The 16,384-nt window shown below is 39.6% G+C and overlaps 1 protein-coding gene across 1 annotated transcript in view; it reads right to left on the bottom strand.

Moving 5' to 3' along the window:
• Nucleotides 1-5,516: 5,516 nt before the first annotated feature.
• Nucleotides 5,517-16,384, bottom strand: part of C9 (complement C9) — a 51,146-nt gene continuing 40,278 nt past the window's right edge. The window contains exons 8-11 of the mRNA XM_021183552.2: nucleotides 14,198-14,338; nucleotides 12,622-12,800; nucleotides 7,030-7,258; nucleotides 5,517-5,840 (exon numbers count right to left, since the gene is read on the bottom strand). Coding sequence (XP_021039211.1) covers nucleotides 7,037-7,258; nucleotides 12,622-12,800; nucleotides 14,198-14,338 — 542 coding nt within the window. The 3' untranslated portion in view covers nucleotides 5,517-5,840; nucleotides 7,030-7,036. The remainder of the gene's footprint in view (nucleotides 5,841-7,029; nucleotides 7,259-12,621; nucleotides 12,801-14,197; nucleotides 14,339-16,384) is intronic.

The raw sequence follows: 16,384 nt of genomic DNA, 5'->3' as shown, positions 1-16,384 counted from the left end.
GGGGGGGGGGGAGGTGTCCTCCGGGAGGAGTTGGGGTTAGGAAAGTGAAAGAAGAATATTATGTAAGTCTATTTACTCAAAATATGTTTTTAAATGTTAACAAATTCTGATAAATTGAAATTATGTATCTTTTCTCATCATAATGCAATAAAACTTAAATAAAATAAATTAAATAAAGAATTGACAAATGAGACCTTATAAAATTGCAAAGCTCCTGTAAGGCTAAGGACACTGTCAATAGGACAAAACAGCAACCCACAGATTGGGAAAAGATCTTTACCAATCTTACATCTGATAGAGGGTTAATATCCAATATATACAAAGAACTCAAGAAGTTAGACTTCAGACAACCAAATAACCCTATTTAAAAAAATGGGGTACAGAGCTAAACAACGAATTCACAACTGAGGAATACCGAATGGCTGAGAAACACCTAAATAAATGTTCAACATCCTTCGTCTTGAGGGAAATGCAAATTAAAACAACCCTGAGATTCCATCTCACACCAGTCAGAATGGCTAAGATGAAAAACTCAGGTGACAGCAGATGCTGGCAAGGATGTGGAGAAAGAGGAACACTCCTCCATTGCTGGTGGAACTGCAAGCTGGTACAACCACTCTGGAAATTAGTCTGGTGGTTCCTCAGAAAATTGGACATAGTACTACTGGAAGATCCAGCTATACCACTCCTAAGCATATACCCAGAAGATGCTCCAATTTGTAATAAGGATACATGCTCCACTATGTTCATAGCAGCCTTATTTATAATAGTCAGAAGGTGGAAACAACCTAGATGTCCCTCAACAGAGGAAAGAGTACAGAAAATGTAGTACACAATGGAGTATTACTCAGCTATTAAGAACAACGACTTCATGAAATTCGAGGGCAAATGTATGGAAGTTGAGGATATCATCCTGAATGAGATAACTCAGTCACAAAGGAACAAACAAGGTATGTACTCACTGATAAGTGGATTTTAGCTCAAAAGTTCACAATACCAAAGATTCAATTCAAAGACCATATGAAGCCTAAGAAGGAAGGCCAAAATATGGATGCTTCGGTCCTTCTTAGAAGGGGTAACAAAATACAGGAGGAAATATGGAGACAATGTGTGGAGCAGAGATTAAGGGAAAGGCCATCCAGAGACTGCCCTACTTGGGAATCCATCTTATATCCAGCCACCAAACCTGGACGCTATTGTGGATGCTGGGAAGTGCTTGCTGATGGAAACTTGATATGGTTGTCTCTGAAAAGACTTTGCCAGAGCCTGGCAAATACAGAGGTGGAAGCTCGCAGCCAACCATTGGACTGAGCATAGGGGTTCCCAGTGAAGGAGTTGGAGAAGGGACTGAAGGAGCTGAGGGGGTTTTGGCCTTATTGAGGGAGCAACAGTGTCAACTGGCCAGACGCCCTGGACCACCAATAAAGAATACACATGGAATGACCCACGGCACTGGCCACTTATGTAGCAGAGGATGGCCTTGTTGGTCATCAGTGGGAGAAGAGGCCTTGGACCAGAGACTGTTTGATGCCCCAGTGTAGGGTAATGCCATGGCGGGAGGACAGGAGTGGGTGTGTGGGTGGGGGAGCATTTTCATAGAGGCAGGGGAAGGGGGAGTGGGATAGGGGGTTCCTGAAGGGAAGACCTGGAAAGGGGAAAACATTTGAAATGTAAATAAATAAAATATCTACTTCCTTTCCAATTTTATCCCCTTGAGCTCCTTTTTTTCTAATTGCTCTGGCTAGGACTTCAAGTACTATATTGAATAGGTAGGGAGAAAGTGGGCATCCTTGTCTAGTCCCTGATTTTTGTGGGATTGCTTCAAGTTTCTCTCCATTTAGTTTGATGTTGGCTACTGGTTTGCAGTATATTGCTTTTATTCTGTTTAGGTATGGGCCTTGAATTCCTGATCTTTCCAATACTCTTATCATGAATGGGTGTTGGATTTTGTCAAATGCTTTCTCAGCATCTAAGGAGATGATCATGTGGCTTTTGTCTTTGAGTTTGTTTATATAGTGGATTACGTTGATGGATTTCCATATATTAAACAATCCCTGCATCCCTGGAATGAAGCCTACTTGATCATGATGGATGATCATTTTGATATGCTCTTGGATTTGGTTAGCAAGAATGTTATTGAGTATTTTTGCATCGATATTCATAAGGGAATTTGGTCTAAAGTTCTCTTTCTGTGTTACCCAAGAAGCTAAAGGGGTTGGCAACCCTATAGGAGGATCAACAATATGAACTAACCAGTACCCCCCAGATCTGTGTCTCTAGTTGCATATGTAGCAGAGGATGGCTCAGGAGGCCATCAATGGGAGGAGAGGCCCTTGGTCTTGCGAAGATCATATGCCCCAGTACAGGGGAATGTCAGGGCCAGGAAGTGGGAGTGGGTGGGTTGGGGAGCAGGGCGTGGGGGGGTGGGGAGGGAATAGGGACTTTCGGGATAGCATTTGAAATGTAAATGAAGAAAATATCTACTAAAAACAAAACAAACAAAAAAGAAAATATCTAATAAAAAAAAAACCCTAACAAATTTAAACATATGCTTGATCCACCATTTTAGGTTCTCTCTCATATGTAACTGTTTAGGATACACTCAGGAGCTGCCATTGTTGAGTCTCTTGTAGTTAAATGGCTGTGGGGGACAGACAATGGTGTGAAGTTGGGTGACGATACGTTCCAAAACCCAGATAGATTTATCCTGAGAGTCAACAGGTTTAATTGTCAGTGATAAGAAATGAATAAGCAGCCCACATGTGAAAAGGGCAACTTGTAACAACCCGGAAGGCTCTGGCCCTTCCTCAGCCACCAAGACCCAGGAAACACAGTTACTCATCTAAAAATCCTGGAATCCTCTTGATAATGGCCTCTTTCAATAGTGGTTCAGTTTTTAATGTGCAGTTTGAACATCAGAGGGTGATTATCCTGACATGTGTCTTTCCCAGAATGATGCTGTACCCTTCCGAGGGCACACTCACTGCATGGACAAAGGTACACCTGGTTTTCCCAAACAAACAAGTACATAGACTGCCTCTTGCTCAGTAGATCATTATCACCCCTCCTATCTAGCTGTCCTCTCTCCATTAGAGTTAGAGACTTCCTTCTTTGTACTGGTCACTATTGGGTTGTATGTGATGTCTCAAGAGTGCACCCTGCTGGAAAAATACTTTGCCTGTGATTGAAGTGTAATGACCTAGACCATCTCCATAGTTACCATCCATCCGTTTCTGGACGATGACAAATGAGTAATCCGACTCTAGGAGGTCTGATCAAGTTTCTGTTCTTTTCTGTTTGACATTTGAGAGCTTGTTAGGAGGCTCTAGCAGGGGAGCGTAGCTACTCTTACCCTTGTCTGAGGACCAGTCTTCCTCTATTTGGAGAAGGTTGGCCTTCTTGTTTTTTTCAACCATGCTTCAGAGGGACACACCTGGAACCATGGGGGGCGGGGGGGACACCGCCCACAGCCTAGCCAGTCCAAGAGCTGAACCAACTCTGGTGATTAGTGGAGTGACTGAGGTAGCAGACAGTTCATCCTCACATTCTTTGTTTGACATTTGCAACTCAGAATCATGAAAATAATTCTTTTTTAAAAAAATATTTATCTATTTATTTTATGTATGTGAGTACACTGTAGCTGTACAGATGACTGTGAACCTTGAATTTCTACGACCTCTGTTCTCTCCTATCTGCCCTGCTTGCTCTGGTCGCTCCAGCCCAAAGGTTTATTTATTATTACACATAAGTACACTGTAGCTGACTTCAGACACATCAGAAGAGAGTAGAGGGCATCAGATCTCATTACGGGTGGTTGTGAGCCACCATGTGGTTGCTAGGATTTGAACTCAGGACCTTCAGAAGAGCAGTCAGCGCTTTTATCCAGAGAGCCATCTCACCAGGCCATGAAAATAGTTCTTAATAGTTTCTCTAGCTTTGTCTGCCTCTCTATTGGCTCCCCTATCAAAACCTCTCAATAGTGGGTCAAGAATGGAGTTCAGAATTTATACATATTCAACAAATCCCAATTCTTTCTGATTAATGCAGTGTTTGGGTACAAAATATGGGATTTCTTTTGAGCTCACTGGACAAATTTAAGTCCCAAGGGTCATTACTTTGAGTGTTGTCCCTCTCATCAAACTTAACATTCTGTATTACAACCCATCTCATAGCTAGCAACATTTTTGTTTTCTGTTAAAAGTTTGGAGAAGTAATTTAAAAATTTGCCTGTGAATAATTTATGCACTCAGTAAACACATGCAGTTCTGAGAATTATTTGTGAAATGAAAGATATCTAAATTTATAGATGTATGAAATACTTAATCGTAAGAATAGCATTGAAATTGGCATGCTATGTGATATTTATATTTAATTATACAATAGCTAATTTTGAGTTTGCATTTTCGTTTTAGTATTTTGACCTCCCCGCACAATTTCTTTATTCTCTTCTTTTCTATTTCCTTCTGTTTCCTCTTTCTTTCTATTCTCACTTTGCCCCATTTCTTACTTTTTCTTTCTTTTAGAACTTTTCAAAAAACCAAAAGTTCTCAGGGCTGGAGAGATTGCTCAGTGTATAAAAGCACTTTCCATGTTCAAGGACTTGAGAGGGAGCCCCTGGAGCCCACTAAAAGCTAGACACCTGCTGGGAGTCCCTACAACCCCAGAGCTCTTATGGAGAAATGGGGTCAGAGACAGAAGAGTCCCCTTAAACTCAAGGAACAGCTAGTCTGCTGTGTGCAATAGAACACAAATAAAAGCAACAGCAAATGACCCTGTCTTAGGTGGAATGCAAAGACCAGCACCAAGGTTGTTTCCTGCCCTCTACGTGTGTGTGTGCGCGCGTGTGTGTGGTGCACATGTATGCTCAATTTCCCTCTCTCTGTTCCACTCCCCTCCTCCCTCCATCACTCTCCTCTCTCTGTCTCTGTCTCTGTGTCTGTCTCTGTTTCTCTCTCTCTCTCTCTCTCTCTCTCTCTCTCTCTCTCTCTCTCTCNTCTCTCTCTCTCTCTCTCTCTCTCTCTCTCTCTCTCTCTCTCTCACACACACACACACACACACACAAACACACATACACACACATCTTAGATTTTACTATCATCTAATGGGAAGACTGGAGCCACCTTTAATCAGCTCCTTTGGTGAGCAACCTTACCTTACACAGCTCAGAAGTCAACTCAAAACAATTGTAGAAAATTGCTGGAGTTTGCGCAAAACAGAGGACATTTCATAAGATTTAACTTAACCTAGATTTTTGCTTCACATACTGCAGCCCTTCCTCCCAGACACTTAAGAGTTAAGTTGGACATCAAAGCCTCACAGGAGCGGAACGCTGGGCATGTGGTAGGTGTTCGGCATCTTCCAAATGAGCGCATGCACATATAAACGAACAAGCAAATGAAACAACTACGTAAATAGGAGCTAAATTACATGGTGCAGACTTGGTAATGGGACGGGTGGAATATATTAATCCTACAATGCAGCTTGGCAGTGACTTGAAGCCTTTTAGCACAACATTCTGTTTTTAATTTAATTTTGTTTTATTAGCGGGAGATTGGCATTGCCTGTGGGAAAAGGCAGCCCGGGCATATCTCACTGCTGACTCTTCATTAGGGAATGAAAAAATGGAAGCATTATAGGCATTAAAGAGGGGAGAAAGGCACTGTAGATTAAAACAGACAACATCAGAGGTTGGTAGGATTTCCATGAAACAAGCTGCTTTCCACTTGGCAGTGAGGATTAGCTCCAGGGTAGGATGCTAAGTTGGAAAGTCCTGGGATTTTTTTTTTTTTTGTCCTTTTTTTTTCCTCCCCTTCCATGTGAACCAGGGTCTGCTTTGTTTCCTGTAGAAAACAAAAGGATGTCAAGTCTTAATGTTGAATAGGGCTTCAACTTGGGGCCCCTAAACTCATGCATATATCCTTCCACTATTATCTGTTGTGACGCAGTCCAGTGTCCAGGCAGCCAAGCTACAGTGATATTTAAGACATGAGGGTGAAGCACATCTTTAAACTAGAAGGAGATATTGTTCACGTGGTGTTGGGAGGGTCAAGGTAATGTATGCTGCAATCACCAAGGGAAACTGAAGGGAAATGCTTAAGCAGAGAATTAATTCCTAGGGAAATTAGAAAGCTTTCACTAGAGATGGTAATTGACTTGGGTTCAGGATTGAACGTATGTATCCTGCCTATAAATTACAATAACCAGGAGACTGAAAGAAGAAAGGAAAGAAAGGAAGGAAGCAATGCAAGCACAAAAGAAAGGGAAAGGGAAAGAGAGAGTAATACATTAACCACAATTATCTATCTATCTATCTATCTATCTATCTATCTATCCATCTGTTTAAATAATATAGAGAGAACATGAGGGCTAATTTGTCAACATTCACTACGCAAAAAATAGTAATATATTTAGACTTTATGTGATAGAGCATGAGAGTTCTTTAAAAAGTAATTTAATTCTGAAGGTCCTGAGTTCAAATCTCAGCAACTACATGGTGGCTCACAACTATCCGTAACGAGATCTGATGCCCTCTTCTGGTGCATCTGAAGACAGCTACAGCGTACTTATATAAAATAATAAACAAATCTTTTATTTAAAAAAAGGGCTGGTGAGATGACTCAGCTGGTCAGAGCACTGACTGTCTCCCAAAGGTCCTGAGTTCAAATCCCAGCAACCACATGGTGGCTCATAAACACCCATAATGAGATCTGACTCCCTCTTCTTGTGTGTCTGAAGACAGCAACAGTGTATTTATTTATAGTAATAAATAAATCTTTGGATCAGAGTGAGCAGGGACTGAAAGAGCGAGGCTGACTAGAGTGAGTGGGGTTGACCAGAGCAAGCAGAGGTCCTAAATTCAATTCCCAAGAACTACATGAAGGCTCACAACTATCTGTATAGCCACAGTGTACTCATATACATAAAATAAATAGATCTTTAAAAAAAGTAACTTAAGAGCTCATTTTCATATTAACTAACCATGAGATGGATATTCTTGTCCTCAGTAATATCAAAATAAATTCATCTCACCTGAAGGCTATATTTTTTGATGGATTTCGCAGGCTATTCCCCTAAACATCATTGGGCAGGAGCACAGGCACTGTCCATCCAGAAGAATCACAGTACCTCCATTTTGACATGGGTAGCACTTTTTAGTACTGAATTCATCTATATAGTCTTCAACAGCCTTTTCCAAATTTTGCTTCTTTATGTATGCATCTTTTATTTTCAAAGGAATGAGATTATATATAGGGGACATCTGCAAGAAAGAAAATATTCAATCTTATGTCTTTTTCTGCAGAACTTGTAAAACACCCTTCACTCAATCACTGACAACATTAGTTCATTTGTCGAGAGAAACTTATTGCTCAATATGATGTTAACCTTTGAGGGTATGCTAGTGATGAAAAGTACTCTTGATGCATGCTATCATGGAGGTTACATTTAAAAGTGAAAAAGAATGAGGGAGGCATATGTTATCAACCATATCATCAAGCCAGCAAGAAGCCTAAAGTGGAAGATGTTATTTGCAATACTTTTAAGGGAGAATGGGCTCACATCCACACTATGTCAAGAACTACTAAGGCATATCAAGTGTCCACTAATATGGTTTTGGTTACATAGTACCCTAACTCCTATTTCAGTTCTGTTCTATTTATATAGAAGAAAGAACCTTTTCCCAAATCTGCCACATTGGCACAAACAGGGTAAGCATATGATAGTTGTTTTGGATTTTGAGAAAAGATATTTATCTTGTTTTGCCTTCAAAAGAAAGTCAAGGCCAGACAATCTAAGATACAGGAATAGAGGGCATGGAGGAAATGGTTTGGATAAAACTATCTAAACAGTGTTCAAAGAGATAAAGATGAAGGACGCGCTGCAGTGACAGTTTCAAAGAAGCTTAAATCCTGGAGTCAAAACTACCACAGGCAGACGGGAGAGTTCCCATGTAGCCCTCAAGCCGTTCTTCATACCCCACTTTTTTATGACCAAGTTTGCTTTCTATTAAGTAAAAAAAGGTTTTGAGTTTTTCTCCCATACTCACTAGCTCCCTTGTCACCGTAGATATATTTAAGTGGACACAGTTTATCATGAAACTTGCTAAAATACTAAGTTTAATGTTAATCACATTAATATCTCTTCCAGACATCCAAAGTAATTAACAATGTGTACCAATGTGGTTTCATAATAGAATGAGAATTACCTTTTACCCAATACAAGAGAGTTAGACACAACTTTTACTCTGCCATTACGGCTATAGCCCTCAGAGTGCTAACATCTGGCTCATAAAGGCACTAGTTGTCAGCAACACCCAGTGTGTGTCTGATATGAAATGGGAAAGTGAAAAACAAAAGCTAAGGACAACCAAGCTGAGGGGCAGAAGATCCGAATACCAGGGAATACAATTCAAGCCAGAAGAACACATCCATTTGCACTAATGTGGCTATATCTTCTAGTTCACTGAATAACACACAATGGAATTTATCAATCCCAGGGATATGAGAAATCCAGGAGAATCAAAATGAGATTAAGGACTAATATCTCCCATGAGTTCCCATAAAAAGAACATTGTATTACATAACATCCTTTTAGAAAATGAAGCAGGCTTACATAATCGTGTTTCTTATAATGGCCAAAGAAAACCTTACAGGAATCCAGTGTATTAAATTGCAGCTATACTCATGAAGCTGCTATTGCTTTGGCAGAAGTTGTAAGCTTCGTATCTCTGTAGTAGTCTGTAGATGTAGTTTCTCTCTGCTGACATCCTAAGGATTTGATTGTAACTGGGGATATAAAGGGGAAAAACACCCCTCAAAGTTCAGCTAGTCTTTGGAGATGAGATGTAGAATATTGGTGTCAGGATACAAGCAAACTGAAAGTACAATTAACATCTTTTTCTGAAAGTCAAAGACTATGACAAAAGTAAATACAGGAAAATAAGCCAGCCTATATGCTCTGTATGGAGAGAGGCCAAGAGCTGGATATCAGAATATCGAAAGCTCTAGTATAGAACCACTATGGTCTCTTTCGTACAGGAAACAACATACATCACTATCATCATATCACACTCATCAATTGTTTTACTTAGCAGAACGTGGCTTCTTGGTTGTTCTTCCAAGATGAACCTGGCAATCTAAGTATGTAGATCACTGATTGGTTTAATTTGCTAAAGAAGATTAAATACAATGTAATGGTTTAGGGTAGTAGGGAGAGAGTCTGTAGAGTTTTGTATGATTACAAAAGATAATTATTTTGGTATTAAGAGCATCCCTAGTGCTTGACACGTTGTCTACAGACAAAAGAATCCTCCTCCTCACCTAAAGGAGTACGGCCAGTCACAGACAGAAGTACGGCTGAAATAAGTAACCAGTCACCCCAAGTTCCACTTCCACAAGGTTTGTAAGAGCAAAACTCCTTAGAATCTATTTCAAGGTTAAACTTGGTGTGTGTGTGTGTGTGTGTGTGTGTGTGTGTGTCACCTGGGTGTTGAGCATAGGTCATTGTCTATGATGCTAGGCAAGTATTCCCTGAAGATCCATTTTTTTCTTTTTGAGACAAGATCTCATTAGGTTGCTTAGGACTGACTTTAAACTTGTCATTCCTCTACATCATCCTAATGAATAGATGGGATTACAGGTAGATGTTACCATACTGTGCTTGAAGGTCAAATGTAATTGTATTTCATTTCTCTTTGGGGATTTAAAAATACCCAGGGAATTCAACCAAAACTATAACAATTTCTCCTTTTCAAAATGTTCTCTGTAAGAAGATACACTTACAAAGTTGTGCTTAGGACAATACAGCTGCCATTTCTCTAGGTAGGACATTGATGTGAATTAAGTAGGCTTTCAATTTATGAAGGAGGAAACTTAAACAACTAGAGTGGACAGAATCTTTACTAATCTGGAGATCTGAATTGTAAACAGGATACACTACATGTTGGGCCTAGCCAGAAGCATTGTGTTAACTGAGGTAATGAGTATCTTTGAATATTCTAGTAAATACAGTGGGGACATTTCAGCAGAGCCTTTATTCCTGCAGATGTGAATTGACAGCTCTAAAACATGCTGCACTGTTTACCAGAGACCAGCCTTGGATCCCTTTGTAAAGGACAGACTGAACTTGTTTTACAGAGCTGAGAGGACAAGCCTGATTGACGTCATCTGCTGGGTCTTCGATTCTTTTCCTACTTAAAATCTTCTGGCTAAAATTTTATTTACTGAATCAATAATAGTGGATTTGAATATAATTTATATTTAACAAATGGGCTTCTTTTGATCTTATTTTCTTATACAACCCAATTTTTTCATTTTCATTTGTCTAATGGGCGGGTACCTTTTTTGTTGATGTTGTTCTAGCTTAACTCATGGGGTCATGCTTACATCATCAGTCTACCTATCTACCTACCTACCTATCTATCTATCTATCATCTATCTATCTATCTATCTATCTATCTATCTATCTATCTATCTATCTATCTATCTATCCATCCATCTCTCCATCCACCCATCCATCCATCCATCCATCCATCCATCCATCCATCCATCCATCCATCCATCCATCTTCTTTCCCTTCTTTCTTTTTCCTTCCTCCCTCCCTCCCTCTCTCCCTTCCTTCCTTCCTTCCTTCCTTCCTTCCTTCCTTCCTTCCTTCCTTCCTTCCTTCCACCTTTATTTTCAATTTTAAGACAGAGTTTCTCTGAGGTGACTAGGCAGATCTTGACCTTGAAATCCTCCTACTTTAGCTTCACAAACTTGTGTGAAGTTATATGTGCACCTCTACTGAAGGCTTCAGGTCTACAACCAAAATGCAGAAATTGATTGCAATTTTCAGTTTCTGAGTTCTTCCTTCCTGTAAGTGAAATAGTTTGAGTGGCTCTAATTAACTCTTTAAAGGCAATAAAATAGAGCAAGGAAGTAAAATTCTTAAAAAACTAGTACTATCAAAAAAATGTCAGCATTTGTAAAATATAATAAAACTGACATTGTGAATAAAGATAAATTGGACTGGAAAGAAGAAATCGTAAGGCACAGGGAAAGTTGAAAGCTACAAAAGCAAGTAAAAAACTGCTTTCTAACAATACCGGTGTGGGGGAAACATTTTTTAGTAAGTGGAAAGATGCAGCCAAACAGCATCAGTAATTAGATCTTTACAATGGTAAAATGTCATTCCCCTCCCTTCAAGAGGAAGAAGGTTGCAGACTCAGGATTTCCTAGATTGAATATTATTACAATTATAGAAAAAAAGGAGATAGCTCTGGGGATTCACATCTATATTCCTAGCACTTGGGAGGTTAAGGTAGGATTTTTGAGAGTTCAAGGCAAGCCAGGCTACAGAGTTAGACCCAGCTTGATAAAACAGAATCAAAACAAAACAAAACAAAAAATCAGAAAAGGAGCATGTTTGTAATTTCAGCCACTCAAGGAGGCAGGAGGATCACTGAAGTTGGACAATAAGAAAGAGAGAGGGAGGGGATTGGTTCTCTGACCACAAGAATGATTCATCTTTGGTTTTATGTTTGTCAGAGCGTTATGAACATCCATTTCATGACTCTCAGATGAGTCATGATGCCTGGGTGGGAGATGATACATGATACCCAGGGAAGACAAGAGAGTCAAAGGTTGACCGAAGAGAACTATCCATTCTTGGTGACTGTCTTGTGCCAACCTGTGCTATAGACTCTGAACAGTTATAATAAATCCTCAAGAATACTTGGAGCGCTGTAGAATTTAGTGTTGTAGAAGTCAGAAATGGCTCCCATCCAGGGAGTGGCAGATAGCAGCAGGAATTTATTCAGGTTGTCTGACACTAGCCCATGCCTTTTTTTTTTTTTTTTTTTCCTGTTCTTTTCACAGAAGCCAGATGAGGGCATCTGAATATGGACACCTCTGTCTTACAAAGGCAACAGTTGTCTGAACTTATTGGGATGTGTAGTAAGAAAAAGACAGGATCTTCTGTCTTAAGGGGGAACAAAATATTTATGGGAGGAAATACGGAAACAAAGTGTGGAGCAGAGACTGAAGGAAAGGCCATTCAGAGATGTCCCACCTGGAGATCCATCCCATATACAGTCACCAAATGCAGACACTATTGTGGATGCCAACAAGTGCTTGCTGACAGGAGCCTGATATAACTGTCTCCTGAGAGGCTCTTCCAGAGCCTGACAAATACAGAGGCAGATGCTCGAAGCCAACCATTGAACTGAGCACAGGTTCCCCAGTGGAGGATTTAGAGAAAGGACTGAAGGAGCTGAAGGGGTTTGCAACCCCCAGGAAAAACAACAATATCAACCAACCAGACCCCCCAGAGCTCCCAGGGACTAAACCACCAACCAAAGAGTACACATGGAGGAACCCATGGCTTCAGCTGCATGTGTAGCAGAGGATGGCCTTGTCTGTCATCAGTGTGAGGAGAGGCCTTTGTTCCTGTGAAGGCTTGATGCCTCAGTGTAGGGGAATGCCAGGGCAGGGAAGTGGGAGTGGGTGGGTGGGTGAATGGGGAGCACCCTCATAGAAGCAGCTGGAGGGGGGATGGGATAGGGGTTTCCAGTGGGAAACCTGGAAAGGGGATAACATTTGAAATGTAAATTAAAAAAAAAAAGTAACAAGTAACATTCCTTACTCTTTGACTAATGAGAGCTGGAGCGTCTGCCAGGGATGAGGCCCAGTTGGCGAAGTCCGTCTTATCAACCGTCTTCTCTCCTCTGAGAATCTTCTCTTTCAGGAGAATTGCTTGCTGCCTAGTCCCTCCTCTTATGAATGAAATGACGTCATCTATGATGTTATCGCGGGTGATGTTGACTAGAAGAGCAAGGAGAACTTGAAGAAGGAAGCATTTGCAACTACGTGCTCCATTATTTGGATAGCATTTGATAAATGTGTATTAGTGTTTTTTTAGGATAGCTTATTGTAAATATTTAACTGTAAACACTACTCACATAAATCTCCCCTCCATAATCTAGGAGGGCATTTTTTCCCTCAGTAGTCAATTGTAGATTTCTATCATCTATCTTTTGAAAGATAACAGTGGTACAATTGATCTAGACAATTGGTAACTTATGTCTCATCATATAAATATAAGTACATATATGGAAATTAACATGACTTTGTGTGTATTCTATATATTTTTGAAATTTTTTTCATAATTTTATTGTGTGTGGTATACTTTAAATTATCTTGGTATCATGGAAACATTCGTGTGTAAAAAGTATATAAAAGTAAAGCTGTTCCCACTCTCAAATCCTATTCCCTTTTATTTGTTTCTCTCTGAACTAAAACACTCTAAACACTTCTAAAACTTTTAGAGTCATGAAGTTTTAGAACTGAAAAAGAACCACAAGATATTTTTGTTTTTCTATCGTCATTGGTACAAAAATTGAGAAATCTGAGGTGATGTGGTGAAATGACTAATTTAAGGTCATTCAAATAACCTAATGGAGTAAGATGGTGATTCCCTTTGTTAGTGCCAATTATATCCACAAGTAGATATGCTTTAAACAATGGCCGACTTTCCTCTCTAGAGTCCCTTCACCAACAGTTATCTCCTTAGAGATGAATCAGAAGCATTTTTTTTAAATTTAAATAAAATGTTTAATAAAAATGTTTAAATCAAAATAAGTTTAAGTATTTCTAACTAGGGAAAGATGTGATGTCTCCAGCACACCTTCATGCTTATAAATTTGCTAAACATTAACAAGAGGTTATATTTTAATGGCGACATCTAGAGTTCCAAAACAGGTGTTGCACCAACCGTTGGGTACTGAGGAACAGTGAGCTGATGAAGCCAAATTGAAAGTAACACTGAGAAGATGATTTAGGTCTTGTGCTCGGTACTTGACATAAGATTCTACATTAGCCTATTTCAAACTTTGTGAAAAAAGTAAGGAGAAAAAGAAACTGGTCCTTAATACACTTTTCCACCCCTAGTTTTCTGTCATCGCCACAAAAGATATACAAATCAATGTATAAAGAGCAGCCCCTTGACCTGTATGCCTCCCTCATACAGCAATGTCACTGACAGATATGTGTCTGTGGGCTACTTGTGCTCATAGTGACCGAGGGAACACAAAATCATTCTCCATGAGTGATTCTGACATTTCTAACTGAAAATGGTAAGGAGTGTTGATTACGTCATGAGAGCCAATACTCTTAGCTTTTGGCTCTGCCCGTCTCCCTCTAACCAACCGGCCCATATTTACCAATTTTCCCTTTATCTGTCTTTATGCAACCATCTGCATTAACACTTGCTGTGACTGATGCATCCATTAAGTTGTCTTGTAGAGGAATATTTAAATCCAGATTAAGTCCAAGACAGTGTTTTACGTCATTCAGGTCAACACCTGTGTTACAGATTTATATGAAGGTTATTTGATATTGCTGATTAACATTGCAAATAAATTCTAACTTTACTATTTTATAACAAATATATGTACATTCCTAGACACCATTATTGACTCAAAGGTAATATCATGTCTCCCTGCCTTGTCTTTCATGGGAATCTAGTGGCTTTTAGTCGGCTTGCCAACTTAGTAGCGAAGGATATATTATATTTACCACCTGCTTAAAAAAGGATATAGGTCAGCCAACATGTTTATAGTAGAATCCTATATGATATCCAAAAGAAAAAGCAGCATCTAACATGCATTGAGTGGTTATTATATGCCTGACGGCATTCTAAACATCTTGTATGAGTTAACTAACTTAATTCTCATATTAACCTTATGAAATATCAGTCACCTTCATTTGACTCTACAGAATCACAGAACAGTACCCATTTGTTTGGGACAGATGATTTGAATATGTGGCAACTTCTTTTTGGCTGATACTATGAATGCTCACAAATAACAATCTTGGAAGTTAACTCAGTGTGACCTATGCCTATCTAAGCAGTTATATCCTTAGATTCCTTGAAGTCTGTAATTTATTATAATATATGATATATTTCAAAAGATCCTCTAAGGGTAAATAGACCTTCCTCAATACCCATACCTTTAAGGGTAATGATTCTTTCAACTTGCATTCATATTTCTCCTTTGGATGCTCCCCATACATATACATACCTACGATATTATGTGTTATGAAACCTGCAAAGTTTTATTTAGGGGAACTAAGCTTAATCTAGAGTTTAATTCATCCAATATGTATTTCTTGTGCACTTGTAGGGACAAATGAAGAATTACCTGGTGTCGTTTTCAGTGAGAAGGAAAAGGGGGGCTTTAAGGAATTGAAAAAAAATTCAAAAAAGGAAGAAGACAAGGCCAGGGAGAAAGAATTTTAGACTTTTTTTACACCCATCCTTAAGAAGTATGAGGCCTCGAATTCTGAAAATGAGGTGACCCCTGGGAGCTTATTTTCCACCTCAGTAGTGGACCCTTCCATAGGCAAATGATGTAAGATTAGCTGCAGAAATGCAGTTTCCTCTTCAAAAGCACTGGAGTAGCTCAATGACCATTTTAGAAGGTCAGAGGTATGTAGATTTAAGTAGGTAGCTTCGAGTTTCTCAGAAGTAAGAATCTCATTTGCAGAACTTGGATTTGAAGACACATCTGGACTGGTGGATACTCTATGTTCTGGTCACCCAGGCTGAGCCTTTATGCTCCAGTTGTTCAATTCCTATTATGCTTCTCATTCTATTAATCCATTTTGACTCATGGAACTCACAGAGACCTCACTATACCATGGATACAGCCATGGGCAGCACAGTGAGCCAATCACCTTCATGTTGCATGTCCCTGGGGAGACCTCTATACACTTAAGACCAGACTGAGGTAGCAAGAACAATTGGCTCTACTATCTGTCTATGTGAGAAGTGTTTATTGATACAGGGAGAGTATTGAGCTTAGGTTCTTCATCATTTCCAACTACTAACTTGTGATCTTGATACACACAGAAGCCACCAAAGTATATCTTAGCAACACATCTCTGTCCAACATGGAGACCCAATTGTGAGGATGGAGAGGAGATATGCTGGCATCTATGAAATAGTGTAACTAGTTATAATCACTGATGGCAAAAATGGTTATTTTTTTTCCTTAGAGATGGGTCTCTCTACATAGCCCTGCTTATTCTGAAACTCTCTTTGTAGACCAGTCTGACCTAATACTCATGGAGATCCTCCTGCCTTTCTCCCTCCTAAGTGCTGGGACTAAAGACATGTACCACTACATCTGGCTATGGCTCTGATTTATTAATACAGTCATTTTGAGTTTACTTTATTATTTTTATTTTATGAAACAAAGTCTTTCTGTGATAACCAGCTGGTCTCAAACTTCTGGTCTTAAGCAAGCCTTTTACCTTAGCTCTTTAAGTAGCTGAAATTACAGGCATATATTACTGTACCTGACCTACTTTCTTCTCTTCTCCTTCTCCTTCTCCTTCTCCTTCTC

This window comes from Mus caroli, chromosome 15, assembly GCF_900094665.2.
Source record: "Mus caroli chromosome 15, CAROLI_EIJ_v1.1, whole genome shotgun sequence".
In the NCBI taxonomy this organism is placed as follows: Eukaryota; Metazoa; Chordata; class Mammalia; order Rodentia; family Muridae; genus Mus; species Mus caroli.
This window is presented reverse-complemented; position numbering and strand designations above follow the sequence as displayed.